The sequence below is a fragment of the Leucoraja erinacea genome, unplaced genomic scaffold (genome assembly GCF_028641065.1).
Source record: "Leucoraja erinacea ecotype New England unplaced genomic scaffold, Leri_hhj_1 Leri_78S, whole genome shotgun sequence".
Classification (NCBI taxonomy): Eukaryota; Metazoa; Chordata; class Chondrichthyes; order Rajiformes; family Rajidae; genus Leucoraja; species Leucoraja erinaceus.
Window position 1 is genome coordinate 440,001 of NW_026576718.1, and position 27,500 is coordinate 467,500.

The following is a 27,500-nucleotide window of genomic DNA, read 5'->3' on the forward strand; positions in this document are numbered from 1 at the left end:
CTGACGTCCATGTCGACGGTGTAGAGGCGGGCACCGTCTGTGAGTGAGCGGGCGATGCGGAGCGAGGCGTACCCGCAGTAGGTGCCTAGCTCCAGCACCGTGCGCGGAGCGTTCTCGTACAGCAGCCGCTCCAGGATCCGGCCTGGCAGCGAGATGTCAGAACTTCAGAACTTTAGAACTTCAATCAATCAATCAATCAATCAGATTTATTCATCCCATACACCCGAAGGTGCAGTGAAATGAATTTGCCAGCAGCGATACAATAAAAAAGAACACACAATACACAATAAAAATGTAACATTTCAAATTTAACTTAAGGGGTTGGACAGGCTAGATGCAGGAAGATTGTTCCCGATGTTGTGGAAGTCCAGAACACGGGGGTCACAGTTTAAGGATAAGGGGGAAGTCTTTTAGGACCGAGATGAGGAAAACATTTTCCACAGATTCACAACTCTCTGGGTGAAGACATTTTTCCTCATCTCAGTCCTAAATGGCCGACCCTTTAGTCTCAAACTGTGTGACCCCTGGTTCTGGACTCCCCCAACATGGGGAACATTTTTCCTGCATCTAGCCTGTCCAATCCTTTAAGAATTTTTATATGTTTCTATAAAATTCCCTCTCATCCTTCTAAATTCCAGTGACTACAAGCCCAGCCGCTCCATTCTCTCAGACTATGACAGTCCCGCCATCGCGGGAATTAACCTTGTAAACCTACGCTGCACTCCCTCAATAGCAAGAATGTCCTTCCTCAAATTAGGAGACCAAAACTGCACACAATTCTCTAGCTGTGGTCTCACCAGGACCCTGTACAACTGCAGTAGGACCTCCTTGCCCCTATACTTAAACAGGAAACAGGCCCTTCAGCCCATCTACACATATGCTAACCTACTTATTCTAGGAATGAGTGTTTCACTGGACGGAGGGAACTCCCGCAGACGCACCACAGAAAGCACAGTGTCAGGGAACCCACAGGGAGAACGTGCAAACTCCGTACTGACAGCACCTGTGGTCAGGATGGAACCCAGGTCTCTGGCGCTGTGAGGCAGCAACTCTACCACTGCGCCACCGTGCCGCTCCAACCAAATCAGGCTATACCAAACATGTAGGGGCATAGTGGTATAGTTGCTGCCTCACAACACTGGAGACCCGGGTTCAATCCTGACCACGGGTGCTGTCTATGTGGAGTTTGCATGCTCTCCCCGTGACCTGCGTGGGTTTTTTCCCGGGTGCTCCGGTTTCCTCCCACATCCCAGTGACGTGCAGGTTTGTAGGTGGATTGGCTTCTGTAACTTGTTACTCGTATGTAGGACAGTGCTAGTGTACGGGATGATCTTTGGTCAGCCTGGGCTCGGTGGCTGTATGTATAGGAGTGTAGGAGTATAGGAGCAGAGAGGTTCTACTGCAGTTGTACAGGGTCTTGGTGAGACCACACCTGGAGTATTGCGTACAGTTTTGGTCTCCAAATCTGAGGAAGGACATTATTGCCATAGAGGGAGTGCAGAGACGGTTCACCAGACTGATTCCTGGGATGTCAGGACTGTCTTATGAAGAAAGACTGTATAGACTTGGTTTATACTCTCTAGAATTTAGAAGATTGAGAGGGGATCTTATAGAAACTTACAAAATTCTTAAGGGGTTGGACAGGCTAGATGCAGGAAGATTGTTCCCGATGTTAGGGAAGTCCAGGACAAGGGGTCACAGCTTAAGGATAAAGGGGAAATCCTTTAAAACCGAGATGAGAAGAACTTTTTTCACGCAGAGAGTGGTGAATCTCTGGAACTCTCTGCCACAGAGGGTAGTTGAGGCCAGTTCATTGGCTATATTTAAGAGGGAGTTAGATGTGGCCCTTGTGGCTAAGGGGATCAGGGGGTATGGAGAGAAGGCAGGTACGGGATACTGAGTTGGATGATCAGCCATGATCATATTGAATGGCGGTGCAGGCTCGAAGGGCCCGAATGGCCTACTCCTGCACCTAATTTCTATGTTTCTATGTTTCTATGCTGTATGCTATGCTGTATCTCCAAAACTATAACTGAGGGTGGCACAGCGGTGGCACAGCGGTAGAGCTCCTGCCTCACAGCAAATGCTCCGCCGGGATTCGATCCCGACCACGGGCGCTGTCTGTACGGAGTTTGCACGTTCTGCGTGGGTTTTCTCCGAGATCTTCGGTTTCCTCCCACACTCCAAAGACGTACATGTTTGTGGGTTAATTGGCTTGGTAAATGTTTTTAAAAAAATTGTCCCTAGTGTGTGTAGGATAGTGTTACTGTGCGGGGATCGCTGGTCGGCATGGACTCGGTGGGCTGAAGGGCCTCTTTCTCTGCTGTATCTCCAAGCCTAAAGCTAAAAACTAAACCATGAATACATGTCAGCCAAACACAAGTGTTCTGTCTAAAGCACTCGACCACTCGAGTTTGGACAAGTTACCCGATCTGAAACATTGTCTTTTTCAATCGGGTAGATGCACAGAGTCTTTTGCCCAGAGTACTGGAGGACATCAAGAACTGGAGGACATAGGTTTAAGGTGAGAGGGGGAAGATTTAATAGGAACCCGAGGGGTAACTTTTTCACACAGTGTATGGGTGTATGGAACAAGCTGCCAGAGGAGGTAGTTGAGGCTGGGACTATCCCAGTGTTTTGGTTGGGCAGGTTTGGACCGATATGAGCTAAGCGCAGGCAGGTGTGACTTGTGTGGCTGAGAAATTGTTGGCCGGTGTGGGCAATAGACAATAGGTGCAGTAGGCCATCCGGCCCTTCTATGTCCTATCCATGTACCTGTCTAACTGTTTCTTAGTCCCAGCTCAACTACCTCTTCCGGCAGCTCGTTCCATACACCCACCGCCCTGTGTGTGAAAAAGTTACCCCTCAGGTTCCTATTAAATCTTCCCCCTCTCAATGTGATCATGGCAAGTTGGGGTGAAGGACCTGTTTCCACACTGTATCACTCTGTGACTCTAGAGTAGCTGGGACATTGTTGGCTGGTGTGGGCAAGTTGGGCCAAAGGGCCTGTTTCCACACTGTATCACTCTGTGACTCTAATGTAGCTGGGACATGTTGGCTGGTGTGGGCAAGTTGGGCCAAAGGGCCTGTTTCCACACTGTATCACTCTGTGACGTTTACCTTTCTCGGGGCCCAGGTTGCTGAGGTATTCCGACTGGAAGCACCACTGGTCGAAGGTGGCCAGGATGTTGTCCGTGTCTCCAGGGATGCAGTTGGCCAGTACGTGGTTGAAGGCCCTCTCCTCCCGCGACAGGCCGCTCAGATAGTCGTGCACCTTGCGTAGGACCACTGCGCGCCAGAAGAGCACAAAGTAATACCGGTAGCGGATCAGCAGCGTCATCAGGAAGGGGATGAAGGCCAACGCAATGGCTGGAGACACCATCTGATGGGGGAGGCCAAAGACAATAGTCACATTTGTTTGTCACATGCAGTGAAATGAATTTGCCAGCAGCGATACACTTAAAAAGAACACACAATGCACAATAAGATTCAACACAAACATCCACCACAGCATTCTTCACTGTGGTGGAAGGCAACAAAGTTCAGCCAGTCCTCCTCCTTTGTTCAATAGACAATAGGTGCAGGAGGAGGCCATTCGGCCCTTCGAGCCAGCACCGCCATTCAATGTGACCATGGCTGATCATCCCCATTCAGTACCCCGTTCCTGCCTTCTCCCCATATCACCTGACTCCGCTATTTTTAAGAGTCCTATCCAGCTCTCTCTTGAAAGCATCCACCACCCTCTGAGGCAGAGAATTCCACAGACTCACAACTCTCTGTGAGAAAAAGTGTTGCCTCGTCTCCGTTCTAAATGGCCTTACTCCTTATTCTTAAACTGTGGCCCCTGGTTCTGGAACCCGTGGTCGGGGCCATGAACCCTCCGTAGTCGCCACTACAGACGGCCCGATGTACAGGCCCTCTCGTCGGGATGATCCAAACTCCGACGTCGGGACAGTCGAACACACTCCGCGGCTTGGAGCGCCCAAACCGGCACTTTGTTACCGGAGAACGAGGCTTCAGGATGTTATAGGCCACAGGCCGGCGGTCGGAGCTCTTCTCTGGCGATCCCCGGTGAGGGATCCCAGACTCGGGGTGGTAAGTCCACGCCCCCGCCCGCGGCTAGAAGCTCCGCAGACCGCGGCTTCAGTCGGAAAAGGATGCAACGGGATCCGTGGAACAGGGTGCAACAGTCTGTGGGCCAGCCATCGGAACACTCCACTCGAAGCAGGGTCTTATAGAAAATACATGTAGGAGTAGGCCATTCGGCGCTTCGAGCCAGCATCGCCATTCAATGTGATCATGGCTGATCATCCCCAATCAGTACCCCGTTCCTGCCTTCTCCCCATATGCCTTCATTCCATTAGCCCCAAGAGCTAAATCTAACTCTCTCTTGAAAACATCCAGTGAATCGGCCTCCACTGCCGTCTGTGACAGAGAATTCCACTGATTCACAACGACCAGAAATGTCACCTGTTCCTTTCTCCAGCAATGCTGTGCTGAGTTACTCCAGCACTTTGTGTCTATTTTTTTGTAAACCAGCATCTGCAGTTCCTTGTGTCCACGTTTTACCGTCATGCTGACTCTGCAAAGTGAATTGCAATTCACAATTCAAATATTGCCGAGAGCTATATCTAACTCTCTCTTTAGATTAGATTAGATAGCCTTTATTGTCATTCAGACCGAAGTCTGAATGAAATTGCAGCAGTCATACATATAATACAATACAATAAAACAACAATAAACACACATTAACATCCACCACAGTGAGTCCACCCAGCATCTCCTCACTGTGATGGAGGCAAAAGTCTTAGGTCTGCAGTCTCTTCCCTCCTCTTCTCCCTCTGCGCTGGGGCGATCCCCCCCCGGGCGATGTTAAAAACAGTCCCGCGGCTCAAACACCGTGGCCCGGGGTGGTCGAAGCTGCCGCCCACCAGTCCTGCAGAAACAGCTGCTGGCCCGCGGCCGAACCCCGGACTCAGGCCACCGCCGGCAGAACACCGTCCCAGCCACCCTCACGTGAGTACTGCGCCATCTTCAGCCCCGGGCTGGGCCGCCCCGACATGGGCGTCGCTTCTCCCTCTAGCTGGGCTGCCCCGACTTGGGCTCCGAACCTCCCTCGGGCTGCCAGCGCCGCACCTCCCCGAGCTCGGCCGCTCCGACGGGAGCCTCGTTCCACCCTCGGGCTGGTCGCCCTCACGGGAGCGTCCCAACCTCTTCCAGCCCTGAGCCGGACCACCCTCACGGGAGCGAGCTCAGGCCGAGTCCTGGCGGTGCTCTGCCATCCGGAGCCTCGAGGTCGTCAGCTCCATTAGGCCTCAGCGCAGACGGAGGCAGAGAAGGGGAATACGACAAAAAGGTCATATTCCCCCGCAGGGTTCCATCGTGTCGACCCCGAAATGTCACCTATTCCTTTTCTCCAGAGATGCTCTAGCATTTTCACACCTTACCCTTCCATATTTCTAGACACCATCTCCCCTTGACCATCGGTCTGAAGAAGGGTCTCGACCTATCCATGTTCTCCGCAGATGCTGCCTGACCCGCTGCGTTAGTCCAGCACTTTGTGTCATTGTTTAGTAAAGCAGACTCTGCAGTTCCTTGCGCCTACATTTTACCATCTTGCCGACTGCAAGGGGATGTGGAATTGTATTGGCTGGAGCGTATTTTAGGGCCTCTCTCCCATCGGGCGTGACTAGTGGGGTACCGCAAGGCTCGCTGCTGGGACCGCAGCTATTTACAATATACATCAATGATTTGGATGAAGGGATTCAAAGTAACATTAGCAAATTTGCAGATGACACAAAGCTGGGTGGCAGTGTGAACTGTGAGGAGGATGCTATGAGAATGCAGGGTGACTTGGACAGGTTGGGGGAGTGGGCAGATGCATGGCAGATGCAGTTTAATGTGGATAAATGTGAGGTTATCCACTTTGGTAGCAAAAACAGGAAGGTAGATTATTATCTAAATGGTGTCAAGTTGGGAAAAGGGGAAGTACAACGGGATCTGGGGGGTCCTTGTTCATCAGTCACTGAAAGTAAGCATGCAGGTACAGCAGGCAGTGAAGAAAGCGAATGGCATGTTGGCCTTCATAACAAGAGGAATTGAGTATAGGAGCAAAGAGGTCCTTCTGCAGTTGTACAGGGCCCTAGTGAGACCACACCTGGAGTATTGTGTGCAGTTTTGGTCTCCAAATTTGAGGAAGGACATTCTTGCTATTGAGGGAGTGCAGCGTAGGTTTACAAGGTTAATTCCTGGGATGGTGGGACTGTCATTTGCTGAGAGAATGGAGCAGCTGGGCTTGTATTCTCTGGAGTTTAGAAGGATGAGAGGAGATCTCATTGAAACATATAAGATTGTTAAGCGTTTGGACACGCTAGAGGCAGGAAACATGTTCCCGATGTTGGGGGAGTCCAGAACCAGGGGCCACAGTTTAAGAATAAGGGGTAAGCCATTTAGAACGGAGATGAGGAAATACTTATTCACACAGAGAGTTGTGAGTCTGTGGAATTCTCTGCCTCAGAAGGTCTATTTTTGCGCTGTAAATAATTATGGCCATCGGGGTAAGAATGAGAGACATTTATCCTACTTCAAAATTCATTAAAAAAAATCACAAACCATATGTGGGTTTTGAATTACATTTTACTCAGATGCAAGCCAAGGAATGGCATCATTGTTAGCTGTTAATTGGACATAATCAACCTCAGCAAATTGACAATATCCTATTGAAAGGGAGTGGGTGTTAAAGCTGTCAGGACATTTTATTATTTGCCAAAATATACATCTCAATGCCATAATGATAGAAAACTTACTTTTCCACGCACCATTCGTAAGTCTGGAGATTTTTTTTAATGATAAATTTAGCTTCAGAACCGATTTCTTTTTGTATGTAAAAACCCACTTGAGAACCATGGGCGATTTTAAAAATTTACAGCCAGGTGTATCACTTCTGAAACTTTTTAGAAACCAAAGGAATCAAGAAATAACACAAAAAACACAAAAAATGCCTTACTGTCGATGAAATGCAGTGAGCAAACGCGATAATTCCCAATGTTCTCAATCTTGGTATCTGCACGGCCAATGTTCGCCAACCACTTTAGCTGCTGTTGTCCCTGCAGCTCTCGCTTCTCTTTACCTTCATTTCTCCTCACTTCCTGAATTCTGAAGTCCCTCACGCTTACCCCGATATCCATCATTATTTACAGGGCAAAGATTTACCATTTCAGCGGTTTTTAACTGGTAAGAAGGTACGCGTTTCGTGTGTTAACAGTGTATGCCGGAGGCTGCCATGTACTCCACGTGGATTGAGTTGCTCCGTGCGTCACGCCCTTTGACCCGATGACCTTACGTGCAATTGTCTTTCCGCTGACTGGTTAGCACGCAACAAAACCTCGGTACACGTGACAATAAACTGAACTCAACTATTTGTGAAAGAACTGCAGATGCTGGTTTAAACCGAAGGTAGGCAAGTCAGTAACTCAGCAGGACAGGCAGCATCTCTGGAGAGAAGGAATGGGTGACGTTTCGGGTCGAGACCCTTCATCAGACAGAGTCAGGGGAAAGGGAAACGAGAGATATAGACGGTGATGTGGAGAGATAAAGAACAATGAATGAAAGATATGCAAAAAAGTCACGATGATAACGGAAACAGGTCATTGTTAGCTGATTGTTGGGTGTGAACAAGAAGCTGGTGCAACTTGGGTGGGGGAGGGATAGAGAGAGAGGGAATGCCGGGGTTACTTGAAGTTAGAGAAGTCAATATTCATACGGCAGGTGGACACAAAATGCTGGAGTCACTCAGCGGGTGAGGCAGCATCTCAGGAAAGAAGGAATCAGCGACGTTTTCGGTCGAGACCCGAAACGTCGCCCATTCCTTCTCTCAATAGACAATAGATAGACAATAGACAACAGGTGCAGGAGTAGGCCATTCGGCCCTTCGAGCCAGCACCGCCATTCAATGTGATCTCACCCTCCCACCAAGGTGCCCTGTGCGGGGGCCGACCCTGCACCCCCTCCCGGCCCTCCCTCCGCCCGTGGACCCTCGCCCTTCATCTTGCAGCTCATCTCCGCTGGGACTCGCAATGCATAGAATATAAATCCAAAATCTGGGCAGTGTCATTCCCGCTGGAAGCTCTGAGTTAGACAATAGACAATAGACAATAGGTGCAGGAGTAGGCCATTCGGCCCTTCGAGCCAGCACCGCCATTCAATGTGATCATGGCTGATCATACCCAATCAGTACCCCGTTCCTGCCTTCTCCCCATATCCCCTGACTCCGCTATCTCCAGAGATGCGGACTTACCATCGTGGGTCTGGCCGGTCTCGGAGCGTGGGGAGCGGTGGTGGCTCGCTGCTGCGCCACGACCCCGGAGGCTCGGAGGCTCCAGCTGCAGATCGGTAGACGGGAATATCGGGAGCTCGCGGGTCCGGGTGGGAGACCGCTTTTCGGAGCTCCCGCAAACGCAACTTCTCCAGCCCGTGTCGCTGGGTTGTAACGTACATCGCCCGGCGTGGCTTTAATGGCCGCGGGGCATTCCAGCGCCCGCCGGGGGCTCCAACTTTGTGACGTTTGGGCCTGGAGCGGGGACGTACATCGCCCGGCGCGGCCTAAAATGGCCGTGGGACTAACCATCGCCCGCCTGGGGCTTCGACATCGGGAGAGAAATGGTGCAGGGGAGAGATAAGACTTTGCCTTCCATCACAGTGAGGAGGTGCTGGAGACTCACTGTGATGGATGTTTGTGCAAATTAAATTGTTTGTGTGTCTTGTAGGAATTGTCCTTGTTTGTATGGCTGTGGAAACAGAGTTTTGTTTGAGCCTCACTGAGGTTGAAATGACATGGAATAAAGTATTGTATTGTAGATGCTGCCTGTCCCGCTGAGTTACTCCAGCATTTTGTGTCTACCTTCGATTTTAACCAGCATCTGCAGTTCCTTCTGCCACATTCAGTAATCATACCACTGTGCTGGAAGCTGCCCAAGCTTAGTATGAGGTGCTGCTCCTCCAGTGGCCTCACTCTGACAGTGGAGGAGGCCCAGGACAGAGAGGTCAGTGTGGGAATGGGAGGGGGAACTGAAGCGTTTAGTAACGGGGAGACGGGGAGACGGGGAGACGGGGTCGGCCTGCATGCTCCCACTCCTACCTTTCCCAAAGCCGGGAGCTGCCCGGTTCCAAGCACCCGCTCCTGGTTCCTCTCCAGCAGCACTTTGCAGTTCGCCCATCTACATTATTGATGGCCTCCGTGGCTGAGAGAAGGTTCTGGAAGGCGGGCAGATCGGGTTTACCGGGACAGGTGTGTTGGTGTCTCGTTTCACCTGCGCTCGGATGCCGTCAGCTTCCATTGGACCGAGCTGATGGTGCAGAGGAATGTATCTGCTTGTAATGTAACAAAGTGTGGGACAGTGCCGGAACACAACGAAAGAATGGGTCAACTGGGCTATTATTCACTTCAATGTAGAAGGATGAGAGGGGATCTGATAGAAACATATACAATTCTTAACAGGCTAGATGCAGGAACAATGTTCCCCATGCTGGGGGAGTCCAGAACCAGGGGTCACACACTTTAAGAATAAGGGGTCGGCCATTTGAGGACTGAGATGAGGAAAAACCTCTTCACCCAGAGAGTTGTGATTCTCTGCCACAGAAGGCAGTGGAGTCCAATTCACTGGATGTTTTCAAGAGAGAGTTCGATTTAGCTCTTAGGGCTAACGGAATCAAGGGATATGGGGGAAAAAAGCAGGAACGGGGTACTGATCCTGGACGTTTAAGAAGGAACTGCAGATGCTGGAAAAATTCGAAGGTAGACAAAAATGCTGAAGAAACTCAGCGGGTGAGGCAGCATCTATGGAGAGAAGGAATAGATGACATTTCGGGTCGAGACCCTTCTTCAGACTGATTTTGGATGATCAGCCATGAATGGTGGTGCTGGTTCGAAGGGCCGAATGGCCTACTCCTGTGCCTATTTTCTATGTAACATGTCTAACTAGGGGCGGCAAGCCGGCGCAGCGGGTAGGGTTGCTGCCTCTCAGTGCCAGAGACACAGGTTCGATCCTGACCACGGGTGCTGTCAGCATGGAGTTTGTTCATTCTCCCCGTGACCTGTAAATCATTTGCTACATATTAGTTTAGTTTAGTTTAGAGATACAGCGCGGAAGCAGGCCGCTTCGGCCCACCGAAAACGTGCCGTCCAGCGTTCCCGGCACACTAACACGATCCTACGCACACACTAGGGACAATTTACACTTACACCAAGCCAATTCACCTACAAACCTGCACGTCTTTGGAGTGTGGGAGGAAACCGGAGATCTCAGAGAAAACCCCACGCAGGTCACGGGGAGAACGTGCAAACTCCGTACAGACAGCACCCGTGGTCGGGATCGAACCTATGTCTCTGCAAGCGCTGTAAGGCAGCAACTCTACCGCTGCGCCACCGTGCCGCCCTGTATCTTCATTGTCATTGCAGTCGGTGGATAAATTGTGTACCATGATCTGTGCTAAACTGGCAGTGGATGAAGATGAATGAAAATGGTGCAATCAGCGCGGAGATTAAAAGATGATTTCATGAATTAAGCACTTCTACAAGTTTCTTGGTCGACAAAAATGCTGGAGCATCTATGGGGCGAAGGAATAGGTGACTGATCTGAGGAAGGGTCTCGACCCGAAACGTCACCTATTCCTTCGCTCCATAGATGCTGCCTCACCCGCTGAGTTTCTTCAGCATTTTTGTTTACCTTCGATTTTTCCAGCATCTGCAGTTCTTTCTTAAACACCACAAGGTCCTTTGTCACTGCAGTTAATAGTTCAATTTTTTTCTTCTCTAAATACTGCTTCAGTGATGGTTTAGCTCCTCATCATCATTGGTTTGGTCAGAAAATAGACACAAAAATCTGGAGTAACTCAGCGGGACAGGCAGCATCTCTGGAGAGAAGGAATATGTGACGTTTCGGGTTTGGACCCTTCTTCAGACTGGTTAGGGATAAGGGAAACGAGGGATATAGATGGTGATGTGCAGAGATAAAGAACAATGAATGAATGATATGCAAAAAGGTTACGATCATAAAGAAAATAGCAAACAGGCCATTGTTAGCTGTTTGTTGGGTGAGAACGAGAAGCTGGTGCAACTTGGGTGGGGGAGGGATGGAGAGAGAGAGTGAGAATACCAGTACTGAGACAACGCTGGGTGGCAGTGTGAACTGTGAGGAGGATGCTATGAGAATGCAGGGCGACTTGGACAGGTTGGGGGAGTGGGCAGATGCATGGCAGATGAAGTTTATTGTGGATAAATGTGAGGTTATCCACCTTGGTGGCAAAAACAGGAAGGCAGATTACTATCTAAATGGCGTCAAGTTGGGAACAGGGGAAGTACAACGGGATCTGGGGGTCCTTGTTCATCAGTCACCGAAAGTAACCATGCAGGTACAGCAGGCAGTGAAGAAAGCGAATGGCATGTTGGCCTTCGTAACAAGAGGAGTTGAGTACAGGAGCAAAGAGGTCCTTCTGCAGTTGTACAGGGCCCTAGTGAGACCTGGAGTTTGTGTGCAGTTTTGGTCTCCAAATTTGAGGGAGGACATTCTTGCTATTGAGGGAGTGCAGTGTAGGTTTACCAGGTTAATTCCCAGGATGGTGGGACTGTCATATGGTGAGAGAATGGAGCGGCTGGGCTTGTACACTCTGGAGTTTAGAAGGTGAGGGGGAATCGTATTGAAACATATAAGATTATTAAGGGCTTGGATACACTAGAGGCAGGAAACATGTTCCTGATGTTGGGGGAGTCCAGAACCAGGGGCCACAGTTTAAGAATAAGGGGTCAGCCATTTAGAACGGAGATGAGGAAATACTTTTTCACACACACAGGTGTGAGTCTGTGGAATTCTCTGCCTCAGAGGGCGGTGGAGGCCGGTTCTCTGGATACTTTCAAGAGGGAGCTAGATAGGGCTCTTAAAGATAACGGAGTCAGGGGATATGGGGAGAAGGCAGGAACGGGGTACTGATTGGGGATGATCAGCCATGATCACATTGATCCGTTGCTGCGGTGCTGGCTCAAAGGGCCGAATGGCCTACTCCTGCACCTATTGTCTATTGTCTATTGTCTACCTGAAGTGAAAGAAGTCAATGTTCATACCACTGGGGTGGAAGCTACCCAAGCGAAATATGAGGTGCTGCTCCTCCAATTTGCGCTGGGCCTCACTCCGACAATGGAGGAGGCCCAGGACAGAAAGGTCAGTGTGGGAATGGGAATGAGAATTAAAGTGTTTGGCAAGTGTGAGATCAGGTTGGTTCACGTGGGCTGAGCGGAGGTGTCGGGCAAAATCGCCCAGTCTGCGTTTGGTCTCGCCGATGTATAAGAATCCACACATCTTGAACAGCGGATATAGTCGATGAGGTTGGAGGAGGTGCAAGTGAACCTCTGCCTCACCTGAAAGCGGGCTGTCGGGGTCCCTGGACAGAGTCGAGGGAGGAGGTATAGGGACAGGTGTTGCATCTACTGCGGTTGCAGGGGAAGGTACCTGGGGAGGGGGTGGTCTGGGTGGGAAGGGATGAGTTAACCAGGGAGTTGCGGAGGGAACGGTCTCTGCGGAAGGCGGAAAGGGGTGGGGATGGAAAAATGTGGCCAGTGGTGGGAATCCCGTTGGAGGTGGCAGAAATGTCGGAGGATTATGTGTTGTATGCGGCAGCTGATGGGGTGGAAGGTGAGGACTAGGGGGACTCTGTCTCTGTTGTGACAAGGGGGAGGGGGAGCAAGGGCGGAGCTCCCGGGTACCGAGGAGACACGAGTGAGGGCCCCATCCCTGAACCACATCCCCAAATCTGAGGAAACCAGCGTAGACGTGATGGGCCGAATGGCCTAATTCTACTCAAAGGACAAAGACAAAGGACATTTATTGTCACGTACACCAATTGGTGAAGTGAAATTTGAGTTGCCATTTGCAGCACACAGATAAAAATAAGACACAACATTAAAGAAGAATTTAACACCAAACATAAAAACATCCGTGCTGGGACCCCAGCTATTTACAATATATATTAATGATTTGGATGAGGGAATTGAATGCAACATCTCCAAGTTTGCGGATGACACGAAGCTGGGGGGCAGTGTTAGCTGTGAGGAGGTTGCTAGGAGGCTGCAAGGTGACTTGGATAGGTTGGGTGAGTGGGAAAATGCATGGCAGATGCAGTATAATGTGGATAAATGTAAGGTTATCCACTTTGGTGGCAAAAACTGGAAAGTAGACTATTATCTGAATGGTGGCCGATTAGGAAAAGGGGAGATGCAACGAGACCTGGGTGTCATGGTACACCAGTCATTGAAAGTAGGCATGTAGGTGCAGCAGGCAGTGAAGAAAGCGAATGGTATGTTAGCATTCATAGCAAAAGGATTTGAGTATAGGAGCAGGGAGGTTCTACTGCAGTTGTACAGGGTCTTGGTGAGACCACACCTGGAGTATTGCATACAGTTTTGGTCTCCTAATCTGAGGAAAGACATTCTTGCCGTAGCGGGAGTACAGAGAAGGTTCACCAGACTGATTCCTGGGATGGCAGGACTTTCATATGAAGAAAGACTGGATAGACTCGGCTTGTATTCGCTAGAATTTAGAAGATTGAGGGGGGATCTTATGGAAACTTATAAAATTCTTAAGGGGTTGTACAGGCTAGATGCAGGAAGATTGCTCCTGGTGTTGGGGGTCCAGAACATGGGGTCACAGTTTAAGGATAAGGGCGAAATCTTTTAGGACCGAGATGAGAAAAACATTTTTCACACAGAGAGTGGTGAATCTGTGGAATTCTCTGCCACAGAATGTAGTTGAGGCCAGTTCGTTGGCTATATTTAAGAGGGAGTTAGATGTGGCCCTTGTGGCTAAAGGGATCAGGGGGTATGGAGAGAAGGCAGGTACAGGATACTGAGTTGGATGATCAGCCATGATCATATTGAATGGCGGTGCAGGCTCGAAGGGCCGAATGGCCTACCCCTGCACCTATTGTCTATGTTTCTATGTTTCTATCCTCCCACGATGGTTCCCACTGTGAGGGAAGGCAGCAAAGTCCAGTCCTCTTCCCCTTGTTCACCCATGGTCGGGTCTATTGAGGCCTCCGCAGTTTCCGCGATGGCAGCCCGATGTTACAGGCCCTCTCGCCGGATGAGCTCGCGTCGGGAGAAAACTCTCAGTGGCCTGGAGTGTCTGGAACGGCCGCTTCCTACCCGAGACCGCGGCTCCCGAAGTCCACAAGCCGCGCTGGTCGGAGCTCCGACACTGGCGATCTCGGCGAGAGATCCCAGGCTCCGCGGTGTTTAAACTCAGCGCCGCCCCGCAGCTGGACGCTCCTCGACCACAGCTCCGCGACGTTGGAGTCGGCGGCCACAGCACTCCGGAGCTTACCACACGGCGACCCCTCGTTAAGGCATCGCCCGCTCTGCGCTGGTACTTCAGCGCTGCGCCACCGCCGAAGCTCTGAAGCCCCGCTCTCCGGCGATCCAGCGGGGCTCCGACCTCGGTCGAGTAACGCCGCATCTCCGACCATTTAGGACGAAAACGAATTTTAATTTTTTTTTTTTTTTTTCTTATTTTTTTTTTTTAAACCTCGTTTTTTTTTTTTTTTTTTTTTTTTTTTTTTTTTTTTTATTTTTAAGATCACAGGCTCCGCGGGTAAACTCCCGCCGCCCCCCGACGAAAGAAGGGGCTAGAAAGATCCGGACGCTCCGCGGAAAACCAACTCCCGACGTTGGGAAACAGCTCGACTCCGAAAAAATTATTTTTTTTTATTTTTAATAATATTATTTTTTTTATTTAATTATTTATTTTTTTTTTTTTTTTTTATTTTTTTTATTTATTTTTTTTTTTTTTTATATATTTTTTTTTATTTTTTTTTTGTTTTTTTTTTTTTATTTTGTTTTTATTTTTTTTATTTTAAATTATTTTTTTTTGTCCATTTTTTAAAACCTCATGGTTTTTTTTTTATTTTTATTTATTTTAAATTCGGCTTTTGTATTTTATTATGGTTTTATTTTTTTTATTTTTATTTTTTAAAATTTAATTTTTTTTGTATTTATTTTTTTTTGTCTTTCTTTTCAGACAGGAAGGCAGGGCTCCGCATGTTTGTTTTTTAAACCCCGAATTGCCTGTTTTCGCAGGCTGGTGCAACGGGCCACTCCGCTTTTTTTTATCTATTTTTTTTTTTTTGTAATTTTTATTATTTTTTTTTTTTTTTTTTTTTTTTTTAATAAAAATTTTTTTTTTTTGTTTTTTTTTTTTTTTTTAAAAAAATTTTTGTTTTAATATAAAAACTTTTTTTATTTTTTTTTTTTTTTAATTTAATTTTAAAAATTTTTTTTTTTTTTATTTTTTAAAATTTTTTATTTTATTTTTTTTTTTTTTTTTTTTAAATTTTTTTTTATTTTTTTTTTTTTTGTTTTTTATTGTAATTTATCTGAAGGAGGGCCCTCCATCCCTCTGCAGGTAACAGAAAGCTGCACCTGAGAAACTTTTGGCCAATCCGGCCCCGCCCCTTTTTAGAACCTAGGTAAGATTTTGTCGCGCTACACCTCGAAGACTAGAAAACCGCCGCTCCGAACAGGGGCTAGAAAGGGCAGGCTCGGAGGAAGGACCGCATCTCCGAAGATGTAGGGCAGAGGAAAAACATTCCCCCTGGTAGGGGTTTTAAAATCTAAAAATCCACCCTCCGGGACGTGGGAGGCTGGGTTTTTTTTTTTTTCAGTCCCAATTTTTAAAATACGCGCAGGGTTTTTCCAAAGGGGGGATTTCCTCCAAAGCAAAGGCAGTAATTTTTTTTTTTGCCCCCTGGACATGACCTGGGCTGGTATCCTTTGTCAGCGCCCCCTCTCGACATGACCTGCGTGGGTTTTCTCCGGGAGCTCTGGTTTCCTCCCACACTCCAAAGACGTACAGGTTGGTAGGTTAATTGGCTTGGTATCATTGTAAATTATCCCTAGTATATGTGTGTGTGGGGTAGAGTTAGTCGCCGGCGCAGACTCGATGGGCCGAAGGGCCTGTTTCAGCGCTGCATCTCTAAACTAAACTAAACTAAACTAAACCACCGTGATGGCTGCCATCCCCAGCCCTCTCCCACGCTGTGTGTTTAACAGCATAAGACATTGGGGCAGAATCAGGCCGTTCGGCCCATCCATCGTGACTGAGGCAGCAACTCAAGCACTGCTCCATTGTGGCGCCCTGTCTCTCATCTTCCCGTATCACTCCATTCCCTAGACTATTCACAATGCACGGACTCCATGCATTCATCTTATCTGCCCCTTTCATGATGTTGTACACCTCTATAAGATAGACAATAGGTGCAGGAGTAGGCCATTCGGCCCTTCGAGCCAGCACCGCCATTCAATGTGATCATGGCTGATCATCCCCAATCAGGAGCCCCGTTCCTGCCTTCTCCCCATATCCCCTGACTCCGCTATTTTTAAGAGCCCTATCTTGCTCTCTCTTGAAAGTATCCAGAGAACCGGCCTCCACCGCCCTCTGAGGCAGAGAATTCCACAGACTCACAACTCTCTGTGTGAAAAAGTGTTTCCTCGTCTCCGTTCTAAATGACTTACCCCTTATTCTTAAACTGTGGCCCCTGGTTCCGGACTCCCCTCAGAATCTTGCGCTCCGAGGGATGAAGTCCTAGCCTGCCACAACCTCTCCCTGTAGCTCAGGCCCTCGAAGAAGGTGTGAAGGGTCCCGACATGCAACGTCACCCATCCATGTTCTCCAGACATGAATAGACGTGTTACTCCAGCACTTTGTGTTGTCTCTGGCCCTCGAATCCTGGCAACACCCTCAGAAATCTTCTCTGCATTCTTTCTAGAAATCGTGGATGCATTGGTGATAATTTTCCAATGTTCTATAGATTCGGGATCAGTTCCTGTGGATTGGAGGCTAGCTAATAGACAATAGACAATAGACAATAGACAATAGGTGCAGGAGTAGGCCATTCGGCCCTTCGAGCCAGCAACGCCATTCAATGTCATCATGGCTGATCATCCCCAATCAGTACCCCGTTCCTGCCTTCTCCCCGTATCCCCTGACTCCGCTATCTTTAGAGCCCTATCTAGCTCTCTCTTGAAAGCATCCACCGCCCTCTGAGGCAGAGAATTCCACAGACTCACCACTCTCTGTGAGAAAAAGTGTTTCCTCGTCTCCGTTCTAAGGTTATCCCACTTTTTAAGAAAGGTGGAAGAGAGAGGTTAGACCAGTTAGCCTGACGTCGGTGGTGGGGAAGATGCTGGAGTCAATTATAAAAGATGAAATAGCCAAACATTTGGATAGCAGTAACAGGATCGGTCCGAGTCAGCATGGATTTACGAAGGGGAAATCATGCTTGACTAATCCTCTGGAATTTTTTGAAGATGTAACTAAGAAAATGGACAAGGGAGAGCCAGTGGATGTTGTGTACCTGGGCTTTCAGAAAGCCTTTGATAAGGTCCCACATAGGGGATTAGTGGGCAACTCATTAATGGGCCTGCTCCTGCACCTATTGTCTATTGTCTATTTCCAATTTAATAGCATCCTACGGTGGCGCAGCGGTAGAGTTGCTGCTTCACAGCGCCAGGGACCCGGGTTCCATCCCGACTATGGGTGCTGTCTGTACGGAGTTCGTCCGTTCTCCCCGTGACCTGCGTGGGTTTTCTCCGGGTGATCCGGTTTTCTGCACACACACACTCCAAAGACGTGCAGGTTTGTAGGTTAATTGGTTTTGACAAAATTGTAAATTGTCCCTAGCGTGTGTAGGACAGTGCTGGAGTACGGGACGATCGCTGGTCGGCACGGACTCAGTGGGCCGAAGGGCCTGTTTCCGAGCTGTGCCTCTAAAGACTAAATGTTAAAGATGACCACAACTGAATACGATGCTCCAAGAGCGGCCTCACCAACGTATGGAATGGATTGGGAAGGCTTTGAGGAATGGAACTCTTTTCCTATCAAGGTCCCAGGATGGCGAGACTGACATATGATGAAAGAATGGGTCGGCTGGGCATGTAGTCACTGAAATTTAGATCAGAGGGGATCTTATAGAAACATATAACATTCTTAAGGGATTGGACAGGCTAGATGCAGGAACAATGTTCCCCGATGTTGGGGGAGTTCAGAACCAGGGGTCACACAGTTTAAGAATAAGGGGTCGGCCATTTTGGACTGGGATGAGGAAAAACTTTTTCACCCAGAGAGTTGTGAATCTGTGGAATTCTCTGCCACGGAAGGCAGTGGAGGCCGGTTCACTGGATGTTTTCAAGAGAGAGTTAGTTTTAGCTCTTAGGGCTAACGGAATCAAGGGATTCGGGGAGAAAGCAGGAACGGGGTACTGATTGTGGATGATCAGCCATGATCACATTGAATGGCGGTGCTGGCTCGAAGGGCTGAATGGCCTACTCCTGCACCTATTGTCTATGTGTCTATGTCACTTGCTCTTCCTCTCAATTTAGTTCAGTCTGTTGTTACGTGTACCGAGGTACAGTGAAAAGCTTTTGTTGCGTGCTAACCAGTCAACAGAAAGACAATACATGATTACAATCGAGCCGTCCACAGTGTACTGACATAGGATAAAGGGAATTACGTTTAGTACAAGGTTAAGCCAGTAAAGTCCGATCAAAAATAGTCCGAAGGTCACCAATGAGATAGATAGTAGTTCAGGATTGCTCTCTGGTACAGGTTTGCCAATGTTCCCGTATTAGCCGGGACATCCCGTATATTGGGCTAAATTGGTTTGTCCCGTACGGGACCGCCCTTGTCCCGTATTTGACTGCTACTACTCGGGTCGGAGAGCAGCGTCTGGGCCCCGCCTCATCCGTCCCGACGTAGTGCAGCCCGTGGAGTGCAGCAGCAGCAGCAGCAGCAGCGCCTCGCCCGTGGCCCCGTCGGTCGGTCGGCAGCCCGGCCACCTGTCCAACCTTCGGACCTTCACTTACCACCGACACCACCACCACCCCTCCTTCTCACGGCCGGTCATCGGTTCACGAGTTGGACGGGGCGCCGGACTTTGCGCGCGGTCCCTGGGCTAAAACTCGTCAGCTGGCCCCGCCGGCTGGACTTTGTGTACAGTCCAGCACCCGGGGCCAACTCATCATTCACCCAGACACGGCCCAGTCGCTCAACGAATTGCCGTGGGGAGTTTGTCCCGTATTTTGACCTCTTGGCCCTTATTTGGGAGTGAGGAAGTTGGCGAGCCTATTGTGAGAGGATGGCTCAGTTGCCTGATAACAGCCGGGAAGAAACTGTCCCTGAATCTGGAGGTGTGTGCGTGCGTTTTCACACTTCTGTAGCATATAACCATATAACCATATAACAATTACAGCACGGAAACAGGCCATCTCGGCCCTACAAGTCCGTGCCGAACAAATTTTTTTCCCCTTAGTCCCACCTGCCTGCACTCATACCATAACCCTCCATTCCCTTCTCATCCATATGCCTATCCAATTTATTTTAAAATGATACCAATGAACCTGCCTCCACCACTTCCACTGGAAGCTCATTCCACGCCGCTACCACTCTCTGAGTAGAGAAGTTCCCCCTCATATTACCCCTAAACTTCTGTCCCTTAATTCTGAAGTCATGTCCTCTTGTTTGAATCTTCCCTATTCTCAAAGGGAAAAGCTGGTCCACATCAACTCTGTCTATCCCTCTCATCATTTTAAAGACCTCTATCAGGTCCCCCCTTAACCTTCTGCGCTCCAGAGAATAAAGACCTAACTTATTCAACCTATCTCTGTAACTTAGTTGTTGAAACCCAGGCAACATTCTAGTAAACTCTGCTGTACCTCTTGCCCGATGGGAGAGGGGAGAAGAGGGAGTGGCCGGGGGGTGAGACTGGTCTTTGATGATGCTGCTGGCCTTGCCGAGGCAGCGTGAGGTGTAGATGGAGTCGGTGGAAGGGAGGTTGGTTGGTTTGTGCGACGGTCTGGGCTGCGTCCACAATTCGCCGCTGTCTCTCCTTGGCACCGGCTAACCCCCTTAGCAACTCAAGCAGTGTCTGTATCGTGGTTTAACCGGCATTCCTTTGGGATTTCACTCTCCGATTCGGGAGGTGAATTACCCGAACTGGGGGTCGAGTTAGCTCCAGACGAAATCCTTGGCAGCTACTTAAACCGCAGACTGAAAACCGCAAGCTGGTCAATAAAAATGTAATTAAGCCAACAAGGCACCACTGAAACACGCATTAGTTTCATAATTAATCTCAACATGATTAAATTTAACGGCCCCAGTCTCTCCTGGCACACTGTCGGCTTCAGTTACAACCCCATAGGGTCTTATAAGACCCCCAGAAAAAAAACCTAAATATGTGCACAAAGTCATCCATGCAAAAATTCTGCTGACTCTGCTGTTTGGGGGACGTCAGAATTCAGGAGCCAGAATATTTAGTGCTGTCAACACTCAAGGAGAGTTTGGCTTTAAAACCCATCAGCGGGGGAGGGGGAGGGGGGGGGGGGGGGGGGGGGGGGGGGGGGGGGGAGTGGGCAGGGGAACATTTTATAAACAAGAGTTACAGAATGATGAGAGGGGATCTTATTGAAACTTACAAGATTGTTAAGGGCTTGGACACGCTAGAGGCAGGATACATGTTCCCGATGTTGGGGGAGTCCAGAACCAGGGGCCACAGTTTAAGAATAAGGGGTAAGCCGTTTCGAACAGAGACGAGAAAAAAAACTTTTTCTCACAGAGAGTTGTGAGTCTGTGGAATTCTCTGCCTCAGAGGCCGATTCTCTGGATGCTTTCAAGAGAGAGCTAGATAGGGCTCTTAAAGATAGCGGAGTCAGGGGATATGGGAATTGGCATCCAGTGGAGGCCAATTCACTGGATGTTTTCAAGAGAGAGTAGGATTTAGCTCTTATGCCCCTGTCCCACTTAGGAAACCTGAACGGAAAACTCTGGAGACTTTGCGCCCCACCCAAGGTTTCCGTGCGGTTCCCGGAGGTTTTTGTCAGTCTCCCTACCTGCTTCCACTACCTGCAACCTCCGGCAACCACCTGCAACCTCCAGGAACCGCACGGAAACCTTGGGTGGGGCGCAAAGTCTCCAGAGGTTTCCGTTCAGGTTTCCTAAGTGGGACAGGGGCAATAGGGATAACGGAGTCAGGGGATATGGGGAGAAGGCAGGAATGGGGTACTGATTGGGGATGATCAGCCATGAATGGCGATGCTGGCTCGAAGGGCAGAATGGCATACTCCTGCATCTATTGTCCATTGTCTATAAGATCCCTGGAAACGTCGACTGGGAAAGGTGTCGGACAGAATGTCTAGAGAATCAGGAGTGTCGCTGTGTTTATGAACATCGACTCCATCTGCACTTTTATCTGAGTTTAGTTTAGTTATAGAGTCACAGAGTGATAGAGCAAGGACACGGGACCTTTGGCCCAACTTGCCCACACCGGCCAACATGTCCCAGCTACACTAGTCCCACCTGCCCGCGTTTGGCCCATATCCCTCCAAACCTGTCCTATCCATGTACCTGTCTAACTGTTTCTTACACGTTGGGATAGTCCCAGCCTCAACTACCTCCTCTGGCAGCTCGTTCCATACACCCACCACCCTCTGTGTGAAAAAGTTGCCCCTCGGATTCCTATTAAATCTTTTCCCCTTCACCTTGAACCTATGTCCTCTGGTCCTCGATTCCCCTAGTCTGGGCAAGAGACTCTGTGCATCTACCCGAGCTAGTCCTCTCCTGATTTTGTACACCTCTAAAAGATCACCCCTCATCCTCCTGCGCTCCATGGAATAGAGACCCAGCCTACTCAACCTCTCCCTGTAGCTCACACCCTCTAGTCCTGGCAACATCCTCGTAAATCTTTTCTGAACCCTTTCAAGCTTGACAACATCTTTCCTACAACATGGTACCCAGAACTGAACACAATATTCTAAATGTGGTCTCACCAACGTCTTATACAACTGCAACATGACCTCCCAACTTCTATACTCAATACTCTGACTGATGAAGGCCAAAGTGCCAAAAGCCTTTTTGACCACCTTATCTACCTGCGACTCGACCTTCAAGGAACTGGCACCTGTACTCCTAGTTTAGTCCATATCTTTATGTCTTCCTCTCATAGAAACATAGACAATAGGTGCAGCAGTAGAGCAGTCGGCCCTTCGAGCCAGCACCACCATTCAATATGATCATGGCTGATCATCCATAATCAGTACCCCGTTCCTGCCTTCTCCCCATATCCCTTGATTCAGTTAACCCTAAGAGCTAAATCTAACTTTCTTGAAAACATCCAGTGAATCGGTCTCCACTGCCTTCTGTGGCAGAAAATTCCAGAATCAAGAGATATGAGGAGAAGGCAGGAATGGGATACTGATTGGGGATGATCAGCCATGATCATATTGAATGACGGTGCTGGCTCGAAGGGCCGAATGGCCTACTGCTGCACTTATTTGCTATGTTTCTATGAGAGCCCGTGGTATCACAGTCCGGATACTAGCGTGGATGGTTGTGTAGAAAGGAATTGCAGATGCTGGTATATCTCAAAGATAGTCACAGAGTGCTGGAGTAACTCAGCGGGCCAGGCAGCATCTGTGGAGAACATGGATAGGTGACGTTTCACAGAGTGCTGGAGTAACTCAGCGGGTCAGGCAGCATCTGTGGAGAACATGGATAGGTGACGTTTCACAACGTATGGGTCATGGGTGATAGGAGTAGAATTAGGCCATTCGGCCCATCGTCCATTCTGCCATCTATCTCCCCCTCCTAACCCCATTCTCCTGCCTTCTCCCCATGACCTGACACCCGTACTAATCAAGAATCCATCTATCTCTGCTTTAAATATATCCACTGACTTGGCCTCCACAGCCGCCTGTGGCAATGAATTCCACAGATTCACCACCCTCCGACTAAAGAAATTCCTCCTCATCTCCTTCCTGAAAGAACGTCCTTTAATTCTGAGGCTGTGGCCTCTGGTCCTAGACTGTCCCACTAGTGGAAACATCCGCTCTATCCAGGCCTTTCACTATTCTGTACGTTTCAACGAGGTTCCCCCTCATCCTAAACTCCAGCGAGTACAGGCCCAGTGCCGACAAACGCTCATCGTATGTTAACCCACTCATTCCTGGGATCATTCTTGTAAACCTCCTCTGGACCCTCTCCAGAGCCGGCACATCCTTCCTCAGATATGGGGCCCAAAATGGCTCACAATATTCCAAATGCGGCCTGACCAGCGCCTTATAGAGACTCAGCATTACATCCCTGTTTTTGTATACAAGCCTTCTTGATATGAATGTTAGCATTGAGTTATCGTTCTTTACTACTGATATGTGCTCCGTATCGGTGGGGGTGGTGCAAGCCGGCGCCCTGTCAGCAGCGTGTCCGTTTTATTTCAACTTTTTTTGTTTTTTTAGTCTGTTTTAAAGTATGTTTTTTGTGTTTCTTTGTGTGTCTTGTGTGGGGGAGTGAGGGGGGAAACCGCTTCCGATAGCCTCCTCCATGGAGAGGCGACCTTTTCCAGGTCGCCCCCCCCCCCCGTGGCCTAACAACGAGGATCGGCGCGGCCTTTCCCGGAGACGCGCACGGGGGCTTCAGCGGCGGGCGCAGCGTGGACTCTTGGCGTGGAGCGGGTGAGCCCTCGGTGGGGCTCGCTGGAGGGGAGCGCGCCGTTTCGCTGGCCCAGCGCAGCCGGCAGCCTGAAGCCACGGTCTGCAGAGTTCCAGCTGGGGACCATGGACGTGAGGGACCCGGGAGAAGAAGCTTCCTCCACCGGCCCGCGGCCAACTTCTACCGCGGACCCGGCATGGACGTACCATCGCCCCTGGAGGGGAGCTTCGACCACCGGCCCCGCGGTCTGCGGTGCTTCTGGCTGCGGCGGGGACTTTAAATCTTCGACCGCCGGCCTGCGGCCTACACCAGCCTAAAGCCGCGGTCTCCAGTGGGGAAGAGCCGATCCTGGACTGACTCTGGACTCTGGTCCCGACCACGGGGCAAAATGGATTGTATTGTATTGTATATGATGTCTTACAACAGAACAGACAAGATATTGCTAAAAGAAAGTTTTATTTTTTTGGATAAATTTACAATTTGCTGACAAATATCAGGCATGCCACAACAGGCACTCTTTGGTTACATTTATATTCTGCTGGCAGAGTTAACTTGGAAGTAGAAAAACAAAAAGAACTGCAGATGCTGGTTTACACCTAAGATAGACACAGAGTGCTGGAGTAACTCAGCAGGACAGGCAGCGTCTCTGGAGAGAAGGAATGGGCGATGCTTCGGGTCGAGGCCCTTCTGCAGACGACAATGGATGACCTCAGGCAAGGAGGTTGCCGGATAGGGAGATTGTTGGCGGGGGCGGGGGGGAGACGGTGGTCTGGGGAAGGGTCCCGACCCTAAACATCACCCATCCTTTTACTCCAGAGACCCTGCCTGGCCCGTTGAGATACTCAAGCACGTTGTGTCTGTCTGGAGTTTATTTCAACACAGATTTGTTCTAATAACACGAGTTGTGAGTCTGTGGAATTCTCTGCCTCAGAGGGCGGTGGAGGCCGGTTCTCTGGATGCTTTCAAGAGCGAGCTAGATAGGGCTCTTAAAGATAGTGGAGTCGGGGGATATGGGGAGAAGGCAGGAACGAGGTACTGATTGGGGATGATCAGCCATGATCACATTGAATGTGAAGGGCTGAATGGCCTACTCCTGCATCTATTGTCTATTGTCTAACTCAGAGCTTCCAGCGGGAATGACACTGCCCAGATTTTGTATTTATATTCTATGTGTTGCGAGTCCCAGCGGAGATGAGCTGCAAGATCAAGGGCGAGGGTCCACGGGCAGAGGGAGGGCCGGGAGGGGGTGCAGGGTCGACCCCCGCACAGGGCACCTTGGTGGGAGGGTGAGAGGGTCGGGCAGTGCAAGGGCTGCTTTTGCCAGCGGTTGCAGCCATTCCCGCTGTGGGGAACATGCCAACCTAGTCAGAACATCACTGTGGCTGCAAGCGTGAGTGTGAGTGCGAGTGTGAACTCGTGTCAATGTGCCTGTGAGTGTGAACTCGAGAGTCAATGTGCCTGTGAGTGCAAGTGTGAACTCGGGTGTCAATGTGCCTGTGAGTGCAAGTGTGAACTCGGGTGTCAATGTGCCTGTGAGTGCAACTGTGAATGTGCCTGGAGTGTCAATGTGCCAATGTGAGTGTGAGTGTGAACTCGAGTGTCAATGTGCCTGTGAGTGTGAGTGTGAACTCGAGTGTCAATGTGCCTGTGAGTGTGAGTGTGAACTCGGGTGTCAGTGTGCCTGTGAGTGTGAGTGTGAACGCGGGTGTCAGTGTGCCTGTGAGTGCAAGTGTGAACTCTGTCAAGGTGACAGTGAGTGTGAGTGTGAAATCGGGTGCACAGTGTGCCTGTGAGTGTGAGTGTGAACTCGAGTGTCAGTGTGCCTGTGAGTGTGAGTGTGAACTCGGGTGTCAGTGTGCCTGTGAGTGTGAGTGTGAACTCGGGTGTCAGTGTGCCTGTGAGTGTGAGTGTGAACTCGGGTGTCAGTGTGCCTGTGAGTGTGAGTGTGAACTCGGGTGTCAGTGTGCCTGTGAGTGTGAGTGTGAACTCGGGTGTCAGTGTGCCTGTGAGTGTGAGCACGAGTGTGCGGCAAGTGTAAGTGCGCAGGAGCGTGAGCACGAGTGTGTGAGTGTGGGAGGGGAGCGTTGGGGGGTGAGGGAGGGGGTGCCGCTCTGTGAGGGGGTGGGGGTGTCGGTGTGGGGGGGGGGGGGGGGGGCATTAGCGTTGATGTGTAATAAACCCCCCACCTGTTACTCCATCTTTGTCGGCCCAGATACAGGGTGAAGCAAACGATCGGGACGAGTGGTTTCCCCTGAACTACTAGAGGACGGACCACAACATGGACCCTCGTTGGGGGCGGGACAGTGGTGCAGCGGGTAGAGCTACTACCTCACGGCACCGGAGACCTTGTGTGCTGTGTGTGTGTGTGTGTGCGTGCGTGCGTGCGTGTGTGTGTGTGCATGTGTGCGTGCGTGTGTGTGTGCGTGCGTGCGTGTGTGCGTGTGTGCATGTGTGTGTGTGTGCGTGCACGTGTGTGTGTGCGTATGTGTGTGTGTGCACGTGTGTGTGTGTGCGCATGTGTGTGTGTGTGTGCGCACGTGTGTGTGTGTGCACGCGTGTGTGTGTGCACGTGTGTGTGTGTGCGCGTGTGTGTGTGTGCACGCGCGTGTGTGTGCACGTGTGTGTGTGCGTGCACGTGTGTGTGTGTGTGTGCGTGTGTGTGTGCACACGTGTGTGTGTGCATGTGTGTGTGTGTGCACGAGTGTGTGTGTGTGCACGTGTGTGTGTGTGTGCGTGTGTGTGTGGGTGCGTGTGTGTGTGTGGAGCACGTGTGGGTGTGTGTGTGTGTGCGCGTGTGTGTGTGTGCACATGTGTGTGTGCGCACGTGTGTGTGTGCGTGCACGAGCGTGTGTGTGCACGTGTGTGTGTGCATGTGTGTGTGCACATGTGCACACGTGTGTGTGTGTGTGCGTGTGTGTGTATGCACGTGTGTGTGTGTATGTGTGCACGTGTGTGTGTGTGTGTGTGCACGTGTGTGTGTGTGTGCGCGTGTGTGTGTGTGCACGTGTGTGTGTGTGTGTGTGTGTGTGTGTGTGTGTGTGTGTGTGTGTGTGTGCACGTGTGTGTGTGTATGTGTGTGTGTGTGCACGTGTGTGTGTGTGTGTGTGTGTGTGTGTGTGCACGTGTGTGTGTGTGCACGTGTGTGTGTGTGTGCACGTGTGTGTGTGTGCACGAGTGTGTGTGTGTGCACGTGTGTGTGAGCACGCATGTGTGTGTGTGCGCATGTGTGTGTGTGCACGTGTGTGTGTGTGTGTGTGCGTGTGCACGTGTGTGTGCGTGCGTGCGTGGAGTTTGCACGTTCTCTCCCCGTGACCTGCGTGGGTTTACTCCGGGCGCTCCGGTTTCCTCCCACACTCCACACACGTGCGGGTTTGCAGGTTAATCGGCCCCTCTGTAAATTGACCCCCTGGTGTGTTAGTGAGTGGATTAGACAGTGTGATAAGTTGAAGCTAGTGTGGACGGGTCAGCATGGAGTGCATGGGCCGAAGGGCCTGGAGCAGGGGGGGGGGGAGGGGTTAGCAGCGGATCTTCCTGACGTTCCTGTGGATACGGCGGAGGTCTCGCTTGCTGCCCTGCCACCGCCTGACCAGGGTGAGGCGCCACTTGCCCTCGGACCACAGCCGCCCCATCAGCATGAAGGAGGCGGAGCGATCGCGCAGCTCGTCGCAGCTGCAGCCGCCGCCAATGCCGCCTCCGATTCCGGCCCCGGCCCCGGCCCCGGCCAGCCACAGCTCATCGGGCAACTCCGTCACGGCCGGCCCCAGCAGCGGGCGGCCCCTGCCCTCCAGCGTCACCCTCGCATCACCGTCAACGTACGTCACGCCCTTCACCTTCACCTTCACCACTGCACGGGGTTGGGGGCACAGAGAGAGAGGGAACAAGAGTCACACACTGCGTGGAAACTGGCCCACACCGGCCAACATGTCCCGTCCACACTAGTCCCCCCCATAGCCGCGTTTGGCCCACACCTCACGTTGGCGG

General features: G+C 50.4%; 2 protein-coding genes across 2 annotated transcripts in view; both read right to left on the reverse strand.

The window, feature by feature from the left end:
• tomt (transmembrane O-methyltransferase) overlaps positions 1-9,269 on the reverse strand; it is an 18,339-nt gene extending 9,070 nt beyond the window's left edge. The window contains exons 1-3 of the mRNA XM_055631532.1: positions 9,137-9,269; positions 3,121-3,382; positions 1-142 (exon numbers count right to left, since the gene is read on the reverse strand). The exon at positions 1-142 is cut by the window's left edge and continues 55 nt beyond it. Of these exons, the coding sequence (XP_055487507.1) occupies positions 1-142; positions 3,121-3,382 (404 nt within the window). The 5' untranslated portion in view covers positions 9,137-9,269. The remainder of the gene's footprint in view (positions 143-3,120; positions 3,383-9,136) is intronic.
• Positions 9,270-26,715: 17,446 nt separating this feature from the next.
• The window catches only part of LOC129694767 (secreted frizzled-related protein 2-like), an 18,907-nt gene continuing 18,122 nt past the window's right edge, over positions 26,716-27,500 (reverse strand). The window contains exon 3 of the mRNA XM_055631525.1: positions 26,716-27,363. Within this exon, the coding sequence (XP_055487500.1) occupies positions 27,035-27,363 (329 nt within the window). The 3' untranslated portion in view covers positions 26,716-27,034. The remainder of the gene's footprint in view (positions 27,364-27,500) is intronic.